The following is a 23809-nucleotide window of genomic DNA, read 5'->3' on the forward strand; positions in this document are numbered from 1 at the left end:
ACAGTAAAAATCTTCCCCCAGCACCGCCCAGACATGCCATTGAGGTATGTTATAGCTCAAACTAATGCTTCGGGTGTTTACTACATGCCTGAATTTTTATTTATACTGAAACATGTGAACGTAAGCCAAAAAAATATTTCATCGATCCCTACTCCCACTTTGGATCGCCAGACGCCAATATTGACCATACTTACCCCGGATCTTTTCACCCTAGAGACCAAACTGAGCATGTCTTTGGTCTATACAAGGTGTCATTTTTACCGTAAAGGCCTTGGCTAACTTTAACATGTGTTTTCAACATAAATAGGTGCCTCATTAAGGGAAAAACACGAAAAACCGTCAGAAAAGCCAAGAAAACCAACATAAAGGCAAATATCAATTATAGTGAAAATCTTCCCTCAGCACCGCCCAGACATGCCATTGAGGTATGTTATAGCTCCAACTAATGCCTAGGGTGTCTACTACATGCCTGAATTTTTATTTATACTGAAATATGTGAACGTAAGCCAAAAAATTATTTCATCGACCCCTACTCCCAATTTGGATTGCCAGACGCCAATATTGACCATACTTACCTGGGATTTTTTCACCCTAGAGACAAAACTGAGCATATCATTGGTCTATACAAGGTGTCATTTTTACCGTAAAGGCCTTGGCTAGCTTTAACATGTGTTTTCCAACATAAATAGGTGCCTCATTAAGCGGGAAACACGAAAAACCATCATAAAAGCCAAGAAAACCAACATAAAGGCAAATATCAATTATAGTGAAAATCTCCCCCCAGCACCGCCCAGACATGCCATTGAGGTATGTTATAGCTCAAACTAATGCTTAGGGTGTCTACTACATGCCTTAATCTTTATTTATACTGAAATATGTGAACGTAAGCCAACAAAATATTTAATCGACCTTACCCCCAATTTGGATAGCCAGACGCCAATATTGACCATACCTACCCCGGATCTTTTCACCCTAGAGACAACACTGATCATGTCATTGGTCTATACAAGGTGTCATTTTTACCGTAAAGGCCTTGGCTAACTTTAACATGTGTTTTCAAACATAAATAAGTGCCTCATTAGGCGGTAACACGAAATACCATAAAAAGGCAAGAAAACCAACATAAAGGCAAATATCAATTATAATGAAAATCTTCCCCCAGCACCGGCCAGACATGCCATTGAGGTATATTATAGCTCAAACTAATGCTAAGGGTGTCTACTACATGCCTGAATTTTTATTTAAAGTGAAATATGTCATCGAAAGCCAAAAAAATATTTAAGCGACCCCTACTCCCAATTTGGATCGCCAGACCCCAATATTGACCATACCTACCCCGGATCTTTTCACCCTAGAGACCAAATTGAGCAAGTCATTGGTCTATACAAGGTGTCATTGTTACCGTAAAGGCCTTGACTAATTTTAACATGTGTTTTCCAACATAAATAAGTGCCTCATTAAGCGGGAAACACGAAAAACCATCATAAAAGCCAAGAAAACATTCATAAAGGCAAATATCAATTATAGTGAAAATCTTCCCCCAGCACCGCCCAGACATGCCATTGAGGAAGTATAGCTCAAACTAATGTTAAGGGTGTTAACTACATGCCTGGATCTTTATTTATACTGAAATATGTGAACGTAAGCCAAAACAATATTTAATCGACCCCTACTCCCAATTTTGATAGCCAGACGCCAATATTGACCATACCTACCCCGGATCTTTTCACCCTAGAGACCAAACTGAGCATATCATTGGTCTATACAAGGTGTCATTTTTACCGTAAAGGCCTTGGCTTACTTTAACATATGTTTTCCAACTTACATAGGTGCCTCATTAAGGGGGAAACACGAAAAACCATCATAAAAGCCTAGACAATCAACATAAAGGCAAATATCACTTATAGTGAAAATCTTCCCCCAGCACTGCCCAGACATGCCATTGAGGTATATCATAGCTCAAACTAATGCTAAGTGTGTTTACTACATGCCTGGAACTTTATTTATACTGAAATATGTGAACGTAAGCCAACAAAATATTTAATCGACCCCTACTCCCAATTTGAATCGCCAGACGCCAATATTGAGCATACCTACCCCGGATCTTTTCACCCTAGAGACCAAACTGAGCATGTAATGGGTCTATACAAGGTGTCATTTTTACCGTAAAGGCCTTGGCTAACTTTAACATGTGTTTTCCATCATAAATAAGTGACTCGTTAGGCGGAAAATACGAAATACCATAAAAAAGCCAAGAAAACCAACATAAAGGCAAATATCAATTATAATGACAATCTTCCCCCAGCACCGCCCAGACATGCCATTGAGGTATATTATAGCTCAAACTAATGCTAAGGGTGTCTACTACATGCCTGAATTTTTATTTAAAGTGAAATATGTGAACGTAAGCCAAGACAATATTTTATCGGCCCCTACCCCCAATTTGGATAGCCAGACGCCAATATTGACCATACCTACCCCGGATCTTTTCACCCTAGAGACCAAACTGAGCATGTCATTGGTCTATACAAGGTGTCATTCTTACCGTAAAGGCATTGGCTAACTTTAACATGTGTTTTCCAACATAAATAGGGGCCTCATTAAGCGGGAAACACGAAAAACCATCATAAAAGCCAAGACAACCAACATAAAGGCAAATATCAATTATAGTGAAAATCTTCCCCCAGCACCGCCCATACATGCAATTGAGGTATATTATAGCTCAAACTAATGCTTAGGGTGTCTATTACATGCATGAATCTTTATTTACACTGAAAAATGTGAACCCATACCCCCCAATTTGGATAGCCAGACGCCAATATTGACCATACCTACCCCGGATCTTTTCACCCTAAAGACCAAACTGAGCATGTCATTGGTCTATACAAGGTGTTGTTTTTACCGTAAAGGCCTTGGCTAACTTTAACAAGTGTTTTCCAACATAAATAAGTGCCTCATTAGGCGGAAAACACGAAATACCATAAAAAAGCCAAGAAAACCAACGACCAAGATGGGTAAAGTGTTTTTACGTTTTTAATTGAGGTGCCAATTTGGGGTAGGGTGACCCTACCACTTCCCCTCTTTAATTTAAAAAAAATCCCTGTGGCAAAGGTTTTGTCCACATAAGGTACAACTGATAGGTTATTGCATAAGGTTGCATGAACCAAAAGACCCGGGTGGGTTAAGTTATGGAACGTTTTTCAATTGAGGTCCAAAGTTGGGGTAGGGTGTCCATAGCAACTCCCTTCTTTAATTCATTTAAAATTCCCGACGACAAAGGTTTTGTCCACGTTTGGTACAAAAGATAGGCAATTGCTTAATGTTATCTGGACTTTAAGACCCGGGTGGGTAAATTCAATGAACTTTTTTAATTGATGTCCAAAGGTGGGATAGGCTGATTTTTCCATTCACTTTTTAATTCATACAAAACTCCCTACGGCTAAGCTTTTATCCACATTAGGTACAACTAATAGGCAATTGCATAAGGTTTCCTGGACCTAAAGACCCAGGTGAGTTAAGCTATGGAAATATTTTGATTGAGGTCCAAAGTTAAAAGAATACATGTCAGTTTTCCAAATCCCATGTACAGAATTAGGATAAATCATGGATATCTATATATTAATAGATAAAAAAAAAAGAGGGACGAAATATACCAGACGGACAGTCAAACTGCCAACGAGGTTCACGTTTTGTTTTTCTTATTTTAATTGCTTCACGGGAATATAATATACGAAATTTTTATATTTAGAGAGCTTATATTTTTCTGCATTTTTTAAACTCGTCTATAAATAAAACTAACCTTTGAAGTACATTATCATAACATTAAAATAAATTGCAAAAAATACCAAGTAGTCCAAAATCAAGATATTTATAAATATCTTCGAAGTTGGGATTGAGGACTTTGTTTTCCTAAAACATATCTTTTTTGCAGTTTAGCAAGGTTCTTAAATTGAAGAAAATACAGTTCTAAAATTTATATTGTTGACTTAAAATAAGAATTGTATGTATAGTAAAAATAAATGTGGCGTTTGTTCTGTATAAACAACATACATATTCGATTCGTTAAGTTGTCACATATTTATACGCATAATTTCTACATGACGTAATAAAAATAAACAGCCTCACAATTTTGGGTTTTCCAGAATTTCCAGAATTTGACAAATCTGTGTGTTTTTTCAAAGTGAATAAACAAAGACACAACTTATGGAAATAGAGGTAAGATACAATTGAATTGTACAAACATATCAATTGTTTTAGTTTCATTTGAGTTTTAACTTATTTCCTGATATTTATTCGTTGACGTAATTTGAAAAGGTTTCATCGAAACTATTTTTACATTTCTCTCATGAACAGTTTCCGGTTAATTGAAAAGTATATATATTCACCAAAGTAGGCACGGGGTTTAAGTATGCATTTCCCTGCAAATATATTATATTTTTCTATGAAAAACTTATTTATTCTTAAAGGCTTTTACATTATCTTTCAGATGCACCAAAAATTAGCTCAATTGCGTTTATTTTAGTTAAACTTCGAAATTTGAAGACGTATATATGATGACGTATGCGCTTGCATCAAACTATAACTTACGTGTACGGTCTTTAATCATATATATCTCAATTAAACATGTATATCTTGCTTTTAACATTGGGTTGTCGGATTTTTCAGAATTAGTGCCGACCTGTTGAATAATTTGACTCCTTATCAATTTTACTATAACTACTTTAGTTTCTGAAATATAAGTCAAAAACTGCATGTTATCCTTATTTTCTATTTTAGCCGTCACGGTCACGTTTCTTGGCCACAAAAGAATCAAATTATATACCTTAAGCAAAATACCATAAGGACCAATATAACACGTTTACATCAAGAGCAAGTAAAAACAACTGAATCACGATCGAGTTTTCGGGCCTTTACTCACAGGCACTTGTTTCTGTCAATATGGGGTTTACTATCCATACCCGTACTAAAATTAAAAATCGAGTGATTTTTTAGTACGGGTATGGATAGTAAACCACATATTGACAGAAACAAGTGCCTGTGCTGAAATGTTATTGAATATAGATATATATATAGTAACAGTATCTATCCGTCACTCCAACTGCCCAAGGCGTTTTGAACGCAAATGCTGTGAAACTGTTTGACAAATATCTTTCAAACTTTTATGGTTTGTATGCCATCATATTTAAAAAAAAAAAAAACAGAAAAACACAGATGTGGTATGATTGCCAATTAGACAACTCTGCACAAAAGAACAAATGACACAGAAATTAACAAATCTTTATAGGTCACTGTAAAGCCTTCAACAATACGCAAAGCCCATGCCGCATTGTCGGCTTTGAAAGACTCCAAAATCACAAATATGAAACCAAACGACAAAACTACATGTATATTAATGTAAAAACAACTGAACGAAAAACAAATGTTTAACACAGCAATAAACGACAACTGAATTACAGGCTCCTAACTTGGTACAGACAAATATATACAAAATGTGGCGGGGTTAAACATGTTAGCGGAATCTCAACCCTATACTTAATTCGGACAGTGATGTAACAGCATAGCATATGAACGAACTATATGTCCATTCTCAATTTTATAAAATTGTGTTGAAAAAGGCTAAATACATATAAGAAAACACATGGACCTGACATGGTACTTGTACATTCCAACAACAAAAAGTACATATCTGAGAAGACTCGCAGTCAGTGACAGCTAGTTCAAAGCAAATAAAAAACAATCGTGCATCAAGACTAAATTATCAATCACATCCAATATACAATGGATGGATGCAGTGGAAAGACGTCATATAAACAGTTAGAGAAAACCATTACCTTGTTCAACGCCAAGATACATGCGTCGACAGATGGTAGATCCATTAAAGTGCATATGTATATAACAATAGTGTCTAGTCTGCTATTAATTTACGGTAGCAAAATCTATATTTATACCAATAACAAAATGTTGTGTCCTAAGTAAACGGATGCCCCATCTGCACTATCATTTCAATGTTAAGTGGACCGTGAAAATGGGGTATAATCTCTAATTTGGCATTAAGAAGATCATATCACAAGGAACATTAGTACTAAGTTTCAAGCTGATCATGAAAAACTTCTCGACCATAATCTTTAATCTACCTGGACCAACAATCTTTAACCTGAAGCGGGACGAACGAATGGACGGACGGACGAACAGACGGACTGACGCACAGACCAGAAAACATAATGGCATAAATGGGACATAAAACCAATATTCAAATACAGAGATGAAATGCTAACATTTAGAATAAGTTTATTTAAAGGGTCAATAAGCTTATAGCTATGGAAGAATAAAGTACAAGTTTTAAGTTATTTGTGGTAACGAAATCCCTAACTTAATAATTTACCACTAATACACATAAATTACGTTTGTTGAAATCTAAAACCTCACAACAGACACGAGCATAGTGGATGTTAAAAAGGTATTATCAAGAATTCATATTCATTAATTTTTATAAATTTAAAAATAACAGTTTGCAGTATTTGCAATATTCTTCGAATTATAAAGGGGTTTTCTTCCTCATGTGTATATTATAACCGTAGCCGTATTTTGGAATTGTTTACGCAATGCTCTTAGATTTTAAATTTATTTAGAATTCTATTTTTCTTTTATTTGAGTGCCAACTGTTTGTCTCTTATAGACGAAACGCGCCTCTGCTATGCAACGTTTTGTCTTGATATAATTTTTTTAGTCAACATTTCTGCGTTATCATGAATATCACTGATATAAATGTAAACATAGTCATATTTTTAAACTTACAGTTGGCGTAATTCTGAATTCTTGTAAATCCTAAAGATTTTTTTAACTCAAGCAAAACTATTTACCGTAGTCGTATTTTGGAAAAATCTGTGAAAAATTATTGACCCTCTTCTAATTTATACTTGATTTGGCTATTTAACTTTTTTTTTATTCGAGCATCACTGAGAGTCTTATGAAGATGTAACCCGCGTCTGGCATGCAAGATCTTAGGCCTAATACTTTTTTGAACAGGGATAAATGAAAAAAAATCAGACTTCTAGTACAAATGTATGTACACAATACATACTGCTTATAGTTGTAATTATTACATAGTTTACCTACCATCTTTAAATAAATTGGCATTTGTATGTTGTAGATAAAAAACACATCTGTGAACAGACTGTAACACTTAGTTATGTCCAGTAAAGAGGCTACTGCAGACAAAGAGTTTCACCGAAAAAGTTCTTGTCTACGTCAAATGAAAAATCTTACTGGTAAACAACCTTACAAATGTGATGAATGTTGTAAAGAATTTAGTAGCAAAGGCAATTATAATATACACAAGAAAATCCATACTGGTGAAAAACCTTACAAATGTGATATTTGTGGAAAAGGATTTGTCCAAAACAGTAACTGTAAAGTTCATTTGAGAAAACATACTGGCGAAACACCTTACAAATGTGATAAATGTGGAAAAGTATTTGGTCATAAAGGCAATTATAATATACACAAGAAAATCCATACTGGTGGAAAACCTTACAAATGTGATATTTGTGGAAAGGAATTTTGCCAAAAAAATAACTGTAAAGTTCACATGAGAACACATACTAGCGAAAAACCTTACAAATGTGATGTATGTGATAAGGAATTTGGTCAGAAAGGCAACTATAATGAACACATGAGAATTCATACTGGGGAAAAACATTTTAAATGTGTTTTTTGTGATCAAGAGTTTCACCGAGAAAGCACCTGTCGAATTCACATGAGAAAGCATACTGGTGAACAACCTTACAGATGTGATGTTTGTGGAAAACAGTTTCGCAGAAAAAGGAATTGTCTAACTCACATGAGAACACATACTGGCGAAAAACCTTACAAATGTGATATTTGTGAAAAAAAGTTTGGCAAAAAAGATAGTTGTCTAATTCACATGAGAACACATACTGGTGAAAAACCTTACAAATGTGATGAATGTGGTAAAGAATTTAGTGCCAAGAGCAACTATAATGTACACATGAAAAAACATACTGGCGAAAAACCTTACGCATGTTATATTTGTGGAAAAGAATTTGGCCAAAGCAGTTCTTGTCGTACACACATGATAACACATACTGGCGAAAAACCTTACAGATGTGATGTATGTGGTAAAGCATTTGGTCACAAAAGCAATCGTAATAAACACATGAAAATCCATACTTGGAAAGATAAGATGTGATATTTTGAAAAAGAGTTGGCAGAATCAGTAATTGTCTGAGACATACAAAAACACATACTGATAAAAGATGACCTAAAATGTGACGTATGGGTACAAGCTTTAGTTCCGACGGTTATTATCGTAAAGACATTATAACCCATACTTGTGATGAATAATTGCATGCACATTTACCTGTATCGGTAAATAATTTAGTGGAAAAAGTCACTTTTATAGGCACACGAGAATTCGTGAAATTTACAAAAGTGGTGTACATGTGTTGAGTGAAGGATTAAGTGACAATAGATACACGAGAAATCATGAACGTTATGATCTTTACAAGTGTGGTATGCAAAAATTCATACATGTGATGACCTTTATACAAGTATGTCCTTCCGATTACGTTCATATATATATAAGGCAGCAACCATTTGATTTTCTGGGGTTTTTTTTGGAAAAGTTTTTGGAGAAAAAAATAATTTGTTTTTGATTCTAAGAAAAAAAAATGTTTGTTTCACCCTCAGCTGCCACTATATGTAATGCTAAAATTGAAAGAAAAAAATTGTTTGCGACTTGTCGCGAAAAAAATAGATTGTTTTTCGCTGCAGGCGAAAAAAAAAATTTGTCCAGAAAAAAAAACATAGCCCCCCCCCCCCCCCCCCCCAGAAAATCAAATGGTTGCTGCCTAACACTTGTACTCAATTTTGGTAGGAGTATGTCCTTCGGATACATTCATTTAACACTGATACTAAGTTTTTGTAGGAGTATGTCCTTCCGATAATATTCATATAACACTAGTACGAAGTTTTTGTATGAAATGTCCTTCCGATAACGTTCATATTATATAACTCTGGTACTCAATTTTTGTGGGAATATGTTCTTCCGATACATTCATTTACTAAGTTTTTGTAGGAGTACGTCCTTCCGATAACGTTCATATAACACTGGTACTAAGTTTTTGTATTAGTATGTCCTTCCGATAACGTTATAAAAAGACTTGAACTTACTTATTCTTGGGCTAGACCCAAACAAAACGTACATATAGCACTTTTACTGCCTACTAGAGGTATATGGTAGTATCATATGTTTTTTTTTTAAATTATTTGATGCCGTGGGATTGGGATTTTTAGCTTTAATGTAAACCATGTCCGGTTTTTAACTTGTATTTACAGCAAAGATAGCCAGTTTTGTGTTCTGTAATATACTGTAACAGTTTAATTTTTCATGTCCGGTAGCATCGTTATTTCTCAAAACATCTTCCGAACAATATCTGGACGGTGTCGTGGGCATGTACAATTGCCAAACCACACATGAACGTTCTTTAGTCTTCGTAGATCTAATCCAACTTGAAGTCTTTTTGAGTCTACGACAAGCAGAACATGATATTTTATTATACCATTGAATATTGAAGCCATAGTCATGATGACGTCAAGATCGATTACTTGATTGGTGTTCCGTAAACGTAGCCGCAGAACAAAAACGCGAGAGCTACTTTTGAATATTTCTACAATTTTAAGTAGTTTTCCACTCACAAACACAATAATATTTTCAACATTTATTAAACTATTTTTTTTTTACTTTTATGTTGTTTTAAAATATCAATTTGACTTGAATTTGGGACCCCGCTAACATGTTTAACCCCGCCACATTCAAAATGTATGTGCCTGTCCCAAGTCAGAAGCCTGTAATTCAGTGGTTGTCGTTTGTTTATGTGTTACATTTTTGTTTTTCGTTCAATTTTTGTGCATAAAGAAGGCCGTTAGTTTTCTTGTTTGAATTGTTTTACATTGTCATTTCGGGGCCTTTTATAACTGACTATGCGGTATGGGCTTTGCTCATTGTTGAAGGCCGTACGATGACCTATAGTTGATAATTTCTGTGTTATTTTGGTCTCTTATGCAGAGTTGTCTCATTGACAATCATACCACATCTTCTTTTTTATATTTATATGAGTATATTAAATAAACATGTTTATACCAAGCTAAGTCAGTTTATATCTTGTTTTTCGTCTGACTATACAAAAGGAGAGGAGAGCTACTTTGATAGATCAGGTTGACTGATAAGCTGTCTATATAAAGTAATGTGACAATGCATGGCATGAAGACATCACCAAATCACCGTATGCAATACTCAAAAAGACATCCAGAGCTTACCATATAGTCATCAACTACCCACCAACAGGCCGTGAGCTTTGGTTGGCTCTTAACTCAAATCCAAGAGCACAGCAAAATGTCAAAATATTCTATTCAAACTGGGTGACCTGTGAGAAAAACTTTGAAATTTTCCAAAGAAATACACACACCACTCAACTTTTAATAAGGAGATTTGGTATTAATGCAAATGAGTCATGCCACATCTTATCTTTATATGGTATTGAACTTAGAATTGAAAATATTGTTTACCTACATTTTGATTTATATTATTATCCAGTGAAGAGTATTCTTAATTTTTCTTAAAGGGGCACTATAGCTACGAAATTTAAAAAAAATCCAATATCTTTTTTTTTGCTCAATCAATATAAATGAAATGCAAATAGTGAAATAATAATTAGCTTTTAGCAGCCAGTATGGTTCAATTTTGTCAAAATAAGCTAAAAAAAACACCATTGATTATGAATTATTCACTTGCAAGTGAATAATTCGACATCATTGAATCCGTATTCATGTGAACTTCAATTTAACCCATTAGCTTGAGATGGATAATACGTGAATTATATGTGTAAAGTTATTTAAAGGAAAAGAATGTCAACATTGAAAGTGAAACAAAGATAAATCATTTAATTGACTGATTCGATCCACAAAAATCATTCTTATACAGGTAAAAACGATGATAAACATTTATTTTTCATCTATAATATGGAATTAAATAGACCTAGAATAATCCAACAGCACGAGTTTACTTAATCTATTTATAACTATATTTATGTTTACATCGCTTATATGGCCATCGCATAACTTTAGAGGTCAACTCGATAATTAATTAGATGGCGTCTGGACTAAAATACACACGAAGCATTTTCATGCTCGTGCCCTGTTTATTATTTATTTTAGACTTTCAATAGTTAATAGATAAATGTTTTACATTGTTATAAATAAAATATGAGAATTTGATTAAAATCGGTGAACTTGAATTTGACAGCTAGTGCCCCTTTACTGCATTTTATATATATACTAAAGCATCTCTGGTAGGTTGATATTAATAACATTTTCATCTAAAGAAATTTCAAAACTATTATTAAAAACTAGCAAAGATTAGTCATGCATACCTTTTAGTAATAGCTTGTTATCATAAGCAAGGTATGTTTGCTGAGGATTTTTTTTTTAACATGTAGCAATACAAAATTTGTCAAGATTTTTTGTAAATCAAGGCAAATCCAAATAACTGAGAGGCAGAAGAAACCAAAGGAAAATTCAAACCGAACTAAGAAAGCCAGGGCAAAAATTCCTCAACATGGCCAGCAGCCATTTCCAAAACACCACAATGCAAACAAAAGACTGAGAATTAAAAGTCACAATAGGTGTTCGATAGTGGAAAATAGTCCTGCTGCACCTGAGGCACCCATCACATGATAGTTACAGACGACAACAAAAAAAGTTTCCCTGGAAACACAAAAAAAGTTTCCCCTGGAAAAACACAAAAAAACAGTTTGCCCTGAAAACACCATAAACAATGTTTCCCCTGGAACACAAACAAAAAGGTTTCCCCTGGAAACACAAAAAAAAATGTTTCCCCTGAAAAAAAAAAAAAAAAATTTCCCCTGTAAAAACAAAACAAAAATAGATTGCCCTGGAAACACCCTAAAAAATGTTTCCCCTGGAAACAAAGAAAAAATGTTCCCCCAGGAAACACGGAAACTGATTGGAATTAAATCTGTCCTTAAAACATGAAAATACAATCTTTCAGAAGCAGAGAAACCAATACTAGACGACATCATTATAGATTAACAAGTAGTTAAACAATAATTACTAGACAAGTCTGGAAACACAAAAAAAAAGAATGTGTTCCCCGTGCCAAACACATAAAAAAGAATGAAATGTGTTCCTTGGAAACACTAAAAATTTCTGAGATAAATTAGGAGGGGAAAACATTGACAATTAGTCAAAAAAAAATCTAGACAAACCCTGGAAACATAACAAAATGTTTCCTCTGGAAACACAAAAATAATATGTTTCCACTGGAAACACAAAATTGACCCCCTCCTAGTAATATTATGAGTGTTCATAGTTTATATCAAATATCTAATAAATATATTCAAACATGAGGATAAAATGTTTGGAAAATTGTACTGACGGACAGAATGACAAACTAGTAATCACTAGTGAATGCATACTTGTTTGACATATAAACAATGTTCCCCTTCTATATACTAGAATTATTTTGAAAATAATTAATCAATCTATGAAAAATGAATATCACCCCTTTTCTTAAAATTTAAACATTATTAATAAATTATCTGTGATTTGTGTTACGTAATGTAATCAGTATACAGTGTCTGCGAAGAATAACGGTGCACTATTTTGTGCGTATGGTTTTAATTTTTTTTTTGTGCAGACCGGATATTCGCTACTGCTCATTCCTCATGGCGTCTAAACAGCCGCCGCGTAAATTGTTGCGGAAACGTCCACGTCCAAGTTATAACGAGACGACTTCGGACGATGAAGGGCATAATTGTTCGTCATCAGGAGACACTAATTTTAGTAATGAATCACGTCCATTCGGTGCTTTGCCAAAGAATGTTTCAGATTGGACGATATTTGATCTTGACAAATTAGCCATATTCTACGACCGAACTGCTAAACCAACACCATCCGATGTTCTTCAGTTAGTAACAGACAAAACTGGTTTTTATGGAAATTTAACAATAGAACAACAAGAAGTTATGAAAGTAATTATAGATAACCTTGACTTTGATCTCAAAATAGAAGAACAAAAATTGAAACAACAACAGTATGTGGAAGGAATTATCACGGAGCTACGTCTAACAGAAGACAAATTACAAAAACAGATGGAACCCATCTCGTCGCATAAACAGTAAGTTTCAAATTCCGAATCATTTCTACCTGTGGCTGTAAAACATTTTGGCAAAATCAAATAACAAAACATATAAAAAACGAATGGACAAGAACTGTCATATTCCTGATTTGGTACAGGCATTTTCAAATGTAGAAAATGGTGGATTAAACCTGGTTCTATAGCTCTAACCCTCTCACTTTAATGACAGTCTCATCAATTTTCGATATATTTACATTGATGCGTTAAATAAACAGACACAATAAATAAAATAGTCAAAATATGGGTACCTCAGTCATCATCATATAACAATTTTAAAAGGAACAATTTAACAGAACACAGAAACATCTACTATAGACGAACACGGTATCGGGACCGTTCGCCCTAGTAACATGTTCGCCCTGGGTCCGTTTGCCCTGAGTTCGTTCGCCCTTAGAGTCCGTTCGCCCTACTAAAAATATTAATATTCAGGGCATTGAAGTTGAATAAACTTAATCAGATATATTTCTATGGTATATATTCTTGAAATTTATGGAAACATGGAAATATCTAAAAGTTTATGGCTTGTTAAGGATCATTAATTTATTGTTTTATGACAAATTAATTCGGATCACTGCTTATCGTGATACCTGTCTTTTGATGGATTTATAATATAAAAAACAAATTTGTTTTGATAATATATTCAGCTTGAAATTAATTTAAAAAAATGTACGAACTGTAAAACGGATTTACAAGTTCATTCATTAAAATACTCTGAGACTAGTCTAAGTTATACTGCATACATTAGTGAATGACTGAATACAATTATTTTGTTAACAAATATCAACAAAGATAAATACATTGTATTCCAGTATTCTACTGCAATCAAAGAGAAAATGATGAAATTGATTGCGGCAATATCAATATTCGGTGATTTTTTCAACAAACTTCAACATATTTTATTCAAATACTTAAAAGTATGCCACTATAGACAACAATTAGTAAAAAATAAAAATCAGGGCGAATGGATCCTGGGCGAACAGGTATCAGGGCGAACAGGTACTAGGGCGAACGTGAATTAGGGCGTACGGACCCGGATTCGACGAACACATTCATTAATTTGAATGTCTGACGTCTGTAAATTTTATACGTCACATAAATTTGTCGTTCAATGTGCATACAAACAATTTTAAAATTTACATAGGAATGTTAGCATACAGGGTTAAAAAATCAAAAGTATGTAAGAATATATATGTACATGTATGTCTTCAGTGGGACTTAAACTTGAGTCTTTTTTAAGAGGGGAAACAAAATGTGTGGGCATGGAGCTAGTTCAGCTTTGGTTTATTCAGCCATGTAATAAAAGAAGTTTCAGTCATGCTTTTATTTTATATTTATCAATTATGGACTTTTGAGGAGGTCAATATATATGTTACATGTATATATGGACCTGTTCAGATTATATTGACCAAGGATGAGGTATGAGTGTCAATAATATAATTTATAGCTAAGAGCTAAGATGTCCATAATTAACATAATTTGACTGAGTCATTTGTGAGTTAAAGTCCTTAATTTATTATATCAAAAAGTTGTACATATATGTTAGACTCAGATCGACGTCCGTTCCTCAAATCAACTTCCAAATGTGACGTCACAATAAATAACATTCCAAATCAAAGGCTAATTTTATGCCTATCTAATCGACATCCATTTTTTGGCATTCTCTAGTCAATGATGCTGATTTTCAGCTTCTCTAATCAACATCCATTTTGGACACAGAATACAAAACTGAAGTGAACCAATAGCAGCTGAAACATTTAAACCTTTAAACATATTACATGTATTATGAGAGACAAATAAGATCTATTTAAAATGAAATGTGTTTTTTTTTAAATTATTACATGTATACTAGAATTTAAGTAGGTTGTGATATCAATTTTTAAATTTTAGAGATCGGTATGATTTCCAGAGGGAAAACTATACACCACAGTTCAAATAAAATGGATGTGAGGAATTATAAACCATACCGCTTTTCAACAATGATAAAAACCCTTACCACAAAGGCTACATGTATATATAAAAGGCCACGACATAAATAATGTAAACAATTTAGATAAAAAAATAAATGGTCTTTATAAATTTTTTTCTGTAAAACAAATATGACAGACATAAACCATCGAAAAACCATTGCACTGTAGGTCCATACAAAATATGTTGGGGTTAAATCTAAATATGCCAATTTCTTGCATTTAAGTTTCACTCCAGGTGTTAAACTCAGAAATTTTGTGAAAAAAACCCCTTACAGAGTCCAAATTATAATACTTTCTGTGTCTCAAAACAATTGGCTGTGCTTCTTTATAAGGGCCCCGCCTAAGGCGGGTCGCCCTATAGTGATCAGTCTGTCTGTCCGTCCGTAACACTTTAACTTTGTGCCCGCTCTATATCTTGAGAACTGTTATGATTTCAAAGTTTATACTTGACATCCATTTTAACCAACACCAGAGGGTGTGTCAAGATGTATACATGTACAACTTCCTAGGTCAAAGGTCAATGTCAAAAACTGGTTTCAGTTGACAACCCTGTGTCCTTTGGTGAAGACTGTGCCCGCTCTATATCTTGATAACCGTTATGATTTCAAAGTTTATACTTGACATCCATTTTAACCACCACCAGAGGGCGTGTCATGATGTATGTACAACTTCCTAGGTAAAAAAAACTTTGGTTTCGGTTGTCCCGTGTCCTGTGGTGAAGATCGTGTCCGCTCTATATCTTGAGAACCGTTATGATTTCAAATATTATACTTGACACGCATTTTAACCAACACCAGAGGGTGTGTCATAATGTATGTACAACTTCCTTGGTCAAAGGTCTGTCTGTCTGTTGGTCTGTCCATCGCTAACAAATTTGATCCACACTATATTTTGAGAGGACAGCTGTTATTATATCATACTTTATACCTGACAAACATTTTCAACTTAACATATATATTAACCAACACCAGAGAATGTGTCATAATGTATGCATCCTAGGTCAAAGGTCAGTCTGTCGGTCTGTCCATCCGTTCGTTGTTCTTGACAAATTGTGTCCGCTCTACCTCTCGAGAACCATTAATATTTCATGCTTCATATCAGATTATCCATACAACTTATTTACCCAACGTTATTGACAGCGGGGCCCACAGAGATGGCTCCCATCTCAATAGTATCTAGTTTGTCTACTGTTAAAGACTGAATAAAGCTCCTAGATTTTGATTGATTTTCTTTGTCGTTTGGTTGCTTACTTTAAATTGCCATACATTTACATGCATGTAATTTATTATTATTAATAGGAATGACACACTTTTATGTGGATCAATTGGATTAAATTTTTATCAAGATTAACATTAAAGTTAGTTAGGGGTACTACTTGTATAAAGTTATTTTTATTTACTTGAAGAAGTGTAAAAAATATACACATATAAGTTAATAAATAATGTTTGAATAATCTCCCCTTAATTTTCTCAAAAATTTACTTGTACAAGTAAATTTTTCTAACAATCCCACAAAGGTCATCAAGTTTTGAGATGTAAATTGATGCCTTTAATGATTTTTCCCAGGTTTGCTCAATTTTTTTATTAAGAGTTAAATGTTTCATCTCATTAATTCAACAAAGAAACTGATTGCACAAAGATCTTAAGTATTTGCACAAGGCCTTCAAAAATTGCTCCTTGGGGGCTTGTAAATGAGCAGTGTTCTGAAGATAACAGACAAATGGGATTTTCATTGTCCATGAAATTACACTTAAATGATTAGTATAGACATCTGCAAAGGGCAGATAATTTAAAATTCTATTAGAGCAAAGATTCATAAGATCAATAATAGAAGATAGGATGACTTTTTATACGACCTCAAAAATTGAAAATTTGTTCGTCGTATATTGCTATCAAGTGGTGTCGTTGTCTTCGTCGTCGTCGTCAGAATACTTTTAGTTTTCACACTCTAACTTTAGTAAAAGTGAATAGAAATCTATGAAATTTAAACACAAGGTTTATGACCACAAAAGGAAGGTTGGGATTGATTTTGGGAGTTATGGTTCCAACAGTTTAGGAATAAGGGGCCAAAAAAGGGCCCAAATAAGCATTATTCTTGGTTTTTATACGACCGCTAAAATTGAAAAATTTTTCGTCGTATATTCTTTTTTTACATTTTTAGCTCACCTGGCCCGAAGGGCCAAGTGAGCTTATGCCATCACTTGGCATCCGTCGTCTGTTGTGGTCGTCGTCTGTCGTCGTAAACTATTTCAAGAATCTTCTCCTCTGAAACTACTAGGCCAAATACTTCCAAACTTTAACTGAATGTTCCTTAGGGTATCTAGTTTATAAATTGTATCCGTAGTTTTGATTTATCAACAAACATGGTCGCCATTGCTAAAAATAAAACATAGGGGTCAAATGCAGTTTTTTGGCTTATATCTCAAAAACGAAAGCATTTAGGGCAAATCTGACATGGAGTAAAAATGTTTATTAGATTAGGTCAAGATCTATCAGCCCATTGTTGGGTTGCTGCCACTTAATTGGTAATTTTAAGGAAATTTTGCAGTTTTTATACGACCGCAAATTTTGAAAAAATTTTCGTCGTATATTGCTATCACGTTGGCGTCGTCGTCGTCGTTGTCGTCGTCCGAATACTTTTAGTTTTCGCACTCTAACTTTAGTAAAAGTGAATAAAAATCTATGAAATTTTAACACAAGGTTTATGACCATAAAAGGAAGGCTGGTATTGATTTTGGGAGTTTTGGTCCCAACATTTTAGGAATTAGGGGCCAAAAAGGGCCCAAATAAGCATTTTCTTGGTTTTCGCACTATAACTTAAGTTTAAGTTAATAGAAATCTATGAAATTTTGACACAAGGTTTATGACCACAAAAGAAAGGTTGGGATTGATTTTGGGAGTTTTGGTTTCAACAGTTTAGGAATTAGGGGCCAAAAAAGGGCCCAAATAAGCATTATTCTTGGTTTTCGCACAATAACTTTAGTTAAAGTAAATAAAAATCAATGAAATTTAAACACAATGTTTATGACCACAAAAGGAAGGTTGGTATTGATTTTGGGAGTTTTGGTCCCAACAGTTTAGGAATTGGGGGCCAAAAAGGGACCCAAATAAGCATTTTTCTTGGTTTTCGCACCATAGCGTTAGTATAAGTAAATAGAAATCTATGAAATTTAAACACAAGGTTTATGACTATAAAAAGAAGGTTGGTATTGATTTTGGGAGTTTTGGTCCCAACAGTTAAGGAAAAAGGGGCCCAAAGGGTCCAAAATTAAACTTTGTTTGATTTCATCAAAATTGAATAATTGGGGTTCTTTAAATATGCCGAATCTAACTGTGTATTTAGATTCTTAATTTTTGGTCCCGTTTTCAAATTGGTCTACATTAAGGTCCAAAGGGTCCAAAATTAAACTTAGTTTGATTTTAACAAAAATTGAAACCTTGGGGTTCTTTGATATGCTGAATCTAAAAATGTACTTAGATTTTTGATTATTGGCCCAGTTTTCAAGTTGGCCCAAATCGAGGTCCAAAATTAAACATTGTTTGATTTCATCAAAAATTGAATAATTGGGGTTCTTTGATATGCTAAATCTAACTGTGTATGCAGATTCTTAATTTTTGGTCCAGTTTTAAAATTGGTCTAAATTAAAGTGCAAAGGGTCCAAAATTAAACTAAGTTTGATTTTAACAAAAATTAAATTCTTGGGCCTCTTTGATATGCTGAATCTTAACATGTACTTAGATTTTTGATTATGGGCCCAGTTTTCAAGTTGGTCCAAATCAGGATCTAAAATTATTATATTAAGTATTGTGCAATAGCAAGTCTTTTCAATTGCACAGTATTGTGCAATGGCAAGAAATATCTAATTTCACAATATTGTGAAATAGCAAATTTTTTTTTAATTAAGAGTTATCTTTCTTTGTCCAGTATAGTAAGCAAGAAATATCTTATTGCAAGAATTTTTTTTAATTGGAGTTATCTTTCTTTGTCCAGAATCAACTTAAATCTTTGTTATATACAATATACAATGTATATTCACTTTTTACTACCAACTGATAAATTTAAATAATCTTTACCATTCAGTGATAACAAGCAGTTTTTTTACATCTTAATATTTCATGATGTATTTAAATGAGTAGTAATTGTTGCAAACTCCATTAGAATATTTTAATTAAAATTAGTTTTGGAATAAGGGAAAGGGGGATGTGATTAAAAAATTGGGTTCGATTTTTCTCATTTGAAATTTCATAAATAAAATAAAAAGAAAATTTCTTCAAACATTTTTTTGAGAGGATTAATATTCAACAGCATAGTGAATTGCTCTAAGAGAAAACAAAAATTTTAAGTTCATTTGAATACATTCATTCTGTGTCAGAAACCTATGCTGTGTCAACTATTCAATCACAATCCAAATTTAGAGCGGAATCCAGCTTGAATGTTGTGTCCATACTTGCCCCAACTGTTCAGGGTTCAACCTCTGCGGTCGTATAAAGCTACGCCCTGCGGAGCATCTGGTTGGTCATTATCTTGAATATTATCATGGATAAAGATAAACTGTAAACAGCAAAAATGATCAGCAAAGTAAGAGCTACAAATAAGTAAATATGACACAAATTGTCAATTGACCCCTTTAGGGGTTATTGTCCTTTAATGACAATTTTTCACAATTTGTTCATCATATTTGCTAACTTTAAAAAATCTTCTCCTCTAAAACTACTCAACCAAATTCAACCAAACTTCAACTGAATTATCAGTAGGGTGTATAAAATAAAGTTTGTGTTTTATTTTCTATTTCGTCAAAAAATATGTCCGTCATGGCGAATAATAGAACACAGGGTAAAATGCAGTTTTTGGCTTATATCTCAAAAACTCCAACATTTAGAGCAAATAAGACAAGAAGTAAAAGTATTTATTAGGTCAAGGTCTACCTGTCCTGAAATTTTCAGCTGAATTGGGTAACTGTTTTTTCAGGTATAATGCCCCTGAATTGATGATTTTAAAGAAATTTTGCCGTTTTTGGTTATTATCTTGAATATTATTGATACAGATAAACTGTTAATAGCAAAAATGTTAAGCAAAGTAAGATCTACAAATAAGTCAATTTGACCAAAATTGTCAATTGACCCCTTAAGGAGTTATTGCCCTTTATAGTCAATTTTAAACAATTTTCATAAATCATGTTGACTTACTTTAAAAAATCTTCTCCTTTGAAACTGCTGTATCAATTTCAGCCAAACTTAGGCTAAATGAGTTTCAGAGTATCTAGTATAAATTTTATATTTTATTTCCTTGTATGTCAAGAAACATTTTTTTTTTAGCTCCTATGGCTAAAATAGAACATAGGAGAAAATGATTTTTTTTTGCTTTTGAAGAAAATAGGACGATTCAAAGAACATTTAAATAAATTGAAAAGCCAAAATAATCATTGATGAGAGATTTAACCAAAAAAATTAAGGTGAGCGATTCAGGCTCTTGAGAGCCTCTTGTAATATTTTATGATGTATTTAAATGATCATAAAATGAAAGCAAGTATTTCGGAAGAACTCATCACCCGCTTTAAACCGTATGACATTGAAACTGCATCTACACAGCATGCTTTAGCGTCCTTACTTGATCCGAGGCATAGAACACTTAACTTTTTCTCCCCAGAACAAAAAAAAGTCGCCATTGAAATGTTAGAGTCCAAGTTAGACGATGTGCCATTAAAGCCCGCAGTTAAAACGTCATGAAAAAACCTTGGAACTGAAGTTGACAAGCAACCAGCCAAGAAACAAAGAGTCCAACGATCTTTGGACTTTCTTTTGTTTGACACCGACGAAGATACATCCTTTCAAGATGAATCGGAAATGTCCTTATACATCAAGGAGCGTGCTGTGCAAGATTCAAACCCACTCGAGTGGTGGAAAGAAAATAATTGTAAATTCCCCAGACTCTTTGTGTTAGCTAGACAATATTTAAGTATTCCTGCTACCTCTGTTCCGTCAGAACGAATCTTTTCATGCGCGGGTCTCATTGTTACTAAACTGAGAAATCGACTATCTTCCTCTGTAATCGACCAGATAATATTCCTGAATAAAAACTATGTACCCGAGGAAAAATGTGAATAACTCTTCTTTCGTTCTTTCTAAATGTACATACTTATAAATTTGTTTTTTTTGTAATTTATTACATATTGAAATCCTAATTGTGTTAGTGTTTGCATTATTGTGTTATAATACCCTGGGATAAATGTCAATTTATTGTATCATAAAACCAGTCATTCGTGAAGTACTTTGTATAAGACTTTGAACATCAACGTAACTACCGGTTAACCGGTTAATCGGTCGAACGATTATTCGGTTAACCGGTTAGGCATAATACTTAATATGAAGATTTTGTTTGAGAAATGAAATACACGTAATTGTAAATACTAAGATTGGTGAGATCAAAGAGTATCATAGAAAATAAGTGAATTTTTACAGATCTGAGCTAGGACTTAAGGGTTCAGAGCTAAAAGGGGCTAAAACGGACTTCTCTTTTTTTTTCATGAAATTTATATTTTTCATCTTATTTTCATTTTGATTTTTTCATTGTTTTCCTTATGAACTTCTGCACTGATAGAGTCTCGAAGGATTTAACGTAGCTTGTACCGTTTCCGAGCTATTTGGGGCCAAAGTGGTGCTCAATCCCAAAAAACAAACTTTTTTATTTCTCGTCCAATTTCAAAGGTTTTTTTTTTCTTTAGAGTCCTTATGAAATTTCCAACAGAGAATTTTAGCTAGGACTTGCAGTTTTTCCAACCTATTAAGGGCCAAAGTGGTGCTTTTTAGTACTAATGAAATTTCTGTGTCCAGCAAATTACTGTGTCAAACATATTATTGTGTCCACTTTAGAAGTGTGTCAACACTTGTCGATCATTGCGGTCATATCATGGTGCACTCGGCCAAGCTCTTTATTCTTGTATGTCGTTCATGAATTCAAAAATGCTTCATCCAATTGAACTGAAATTTTAAAATTAGGCTGGTAATGTCTGGTTACCTTTTTTTTTTCCAATTTTGCGATGTGTCCAGAGTTATGGGACTTTGATTTTTAAAAAAATGCCATATTTCTTGAATGTCGTACAGTAACTCAAAAATGCTTCATCTGATTAATCCGAAAATTTTAAAGAGAAAAGATTCCTGCATGGGATGATATAGTTTTTTGACAGAGAGTTTTATTCCAAAGTACAGAAATTTTGCTCTAAAAGTTGGGTAATTTTTGTTTTTATAGAAATCTACCGCAGAATTTTTCACTTCATGACGCAATTTCACGCCTACCAATCTCTCTCATTCACCACCAAATGTGATGCAAAGAAATTAATGAGAGAGACATCCGGAGCTGAATGAGAGAGATACATTTTAGATCAATTAGAGGTAAGTGTGTAAATTAAAACCTCTTACTCAAATTGTTTTAAAAATCAGAGAATGCTATTCTGTGGCAAATTCATTTCTCTATACTATCACGTGAAATGACTGTTTCAAGTTTCAGTTATACATCAAAACCTGAAATCGTCTTTCTGGAGACCTTAATTATCATGTTTACCTGAATCAGTCGACATTGCAAAAGCAATGCGGTGTCTGCCTTTTTGATTTTTCTCTATTTTCGGTATAACTTTACCATTTGCATCTCAATTTGTAAAAATAGAGGAAGAATACCTGGAGTGTTTTTTATAATATGGTTTTATTTTTCCAATGGTGTATATGATCAGTATTTTCAAATTTGCTCATTGATAAAGGTAACTTTTGCATGAATGGTGACTTGGCTTAGAACGGCATAGGCATGAATAAAAAACGGTCATAATACAAGACACAAATTCACTGTGGTCACCTCAAGTTTTTCAACAGGGTATCAAGCTCTGAATGACCCCGACAAGATTTAAAAAAAATATATATCGAACAGTATAACACATTAGTTTGTCACAACATCAACAAACATACAAAATAGAACTACTAAATGTACCCATGGCCAATATTTTCCTGCCTTTGAACTGGTGCATATGCATGCGAGGGGTTAGACAGATGTGGCCTTTGGAAAAATAAATCCATACTATAAAAATTCGTTAAGGTTCCATGGAATCAGTGATAACATGTAACTCTTAATTTGTTGATCTTCAAAAACTGTCCTGAAGAAAAATGTTCCCCACCTCATAATACTTAATAAGAGTCTCTGATGACGGAAAGATTTACAACAGACTGTACCAGAATGTAAATTGACAAAAAATAAGTCTTATTATCAATCAATTTTGGAAAAATCTATATTGTTGTTAAATTTTGATAAAAACACTGTACTTTTATCACTAAAAGCTTTGGTACTAGTTTCAGTTAGTTTCATGAAGGTTTGATATAAATATTGATAATTAAAAACTTTAACAATACACTACCCTTTAATGTGAAATGCAAAAAAAAAAATTAAAAAAAAACAAACCTAAGTCCATTTATCAGTACATTGTGGAAAAATAGATAAATATTTTTAGGTACAATTTCTTGATCATAAAGGTGCCTCGATCCAATTTAGAAGGAATTCCAAAGAGACATGCCGATAAAGTAAACGATGTTTAAAGAACTTTAACTACAGACTGAACCTAAATGTA

At 33.5% G+C, this 23809-nt stretch overlaps 2 protein-coding genes across 2 annotated transcripts; both read left to right on the forward strand.

Moving 5' to 3' along the window:
* Positions 1 to 4110: 4110 nt before the first annotated feature.
* LOC139505508 (zinc finger protein 227-like) lies at positions 4111 to 10170 on the forward strand. The gene is made up of 2 exons (XM_071295057.1): positions 4111 to 4215; positions 7151 to 10170. The coding sequence occupies exon 2, from the start codon at positions 7190 to 7192 to the stop codon at positions 8207 to 8209; it is 1020 nt and encodes a 339-aa protein (XP_071151158.1). The 5' UTR covers positions 4111 to 4215; positions 7151 to 7189; the 3' UTR covers positions 8210 to 10170.
* Positions 10171 to 12723: 2553 nt separating this feature from the next.
* Positions 12724 to 22603, forward strand: LOC139505506 (uncharacterized). The gene is made up of 2 exons (XM_071295055.1): positions 12724 to 13216; positions 22450 to 22603. Exons 1-2 carry the CDS (start codon positions 12765 to 12767, stop codon positions 22523 to 22525), a joined length of 528 nt encoding a protein of 175 aa, XP_071151156.1. The 5' UTR covers positions 12724 to 12764; the 3' UTR covers positions 22526 to 22603.
* The last annotated feature ends 1206 nt before the right edge of the window (positions 22604 to 23809 follow it).

The sequence above is a fragment of the Mytilus edulis genome, unplaced genomic scaffold (genome assembly GCF_963676685.1).
Source record: "Mytilus edulis unplaced genomic scaffold, xbMytEdul2.2 SCAFFOLD_157, whole genome shotgun sequence".
Classification (NCBI taxonomy): domain Eukaryota; kingdom Metazoa; phylum Mollusca; class Bivalvia; order Mytilida; family Mytilidae; genus Mytilus; species Mytilus edulis.

Excerpts from the sequence above, each read along its gene's own strand:
- LOC139505506 (XM_071295055.1), top strand. The coding sequence starts at position 12,765 with ATGGCGTCTAAACAGCCGCCGCGTAAATTGTTGCGGAAACGTCCACGT. Across the intron at positions 13,217-22,449 it reads CCCATCTCGTCGCATAAACA|AAATCTACCGCAGAATTTTT; the intron begins GTAAGTTTCAAA and ends TTGTTTTTATAG.
- LOC139505508 (XM_071295057.1), top strand. The coding sequence starts at position 7,190 with ATGTCCAGTAAAGAGGCTACTGCAGACAAAGAGTTTCACCGAAAAAGT.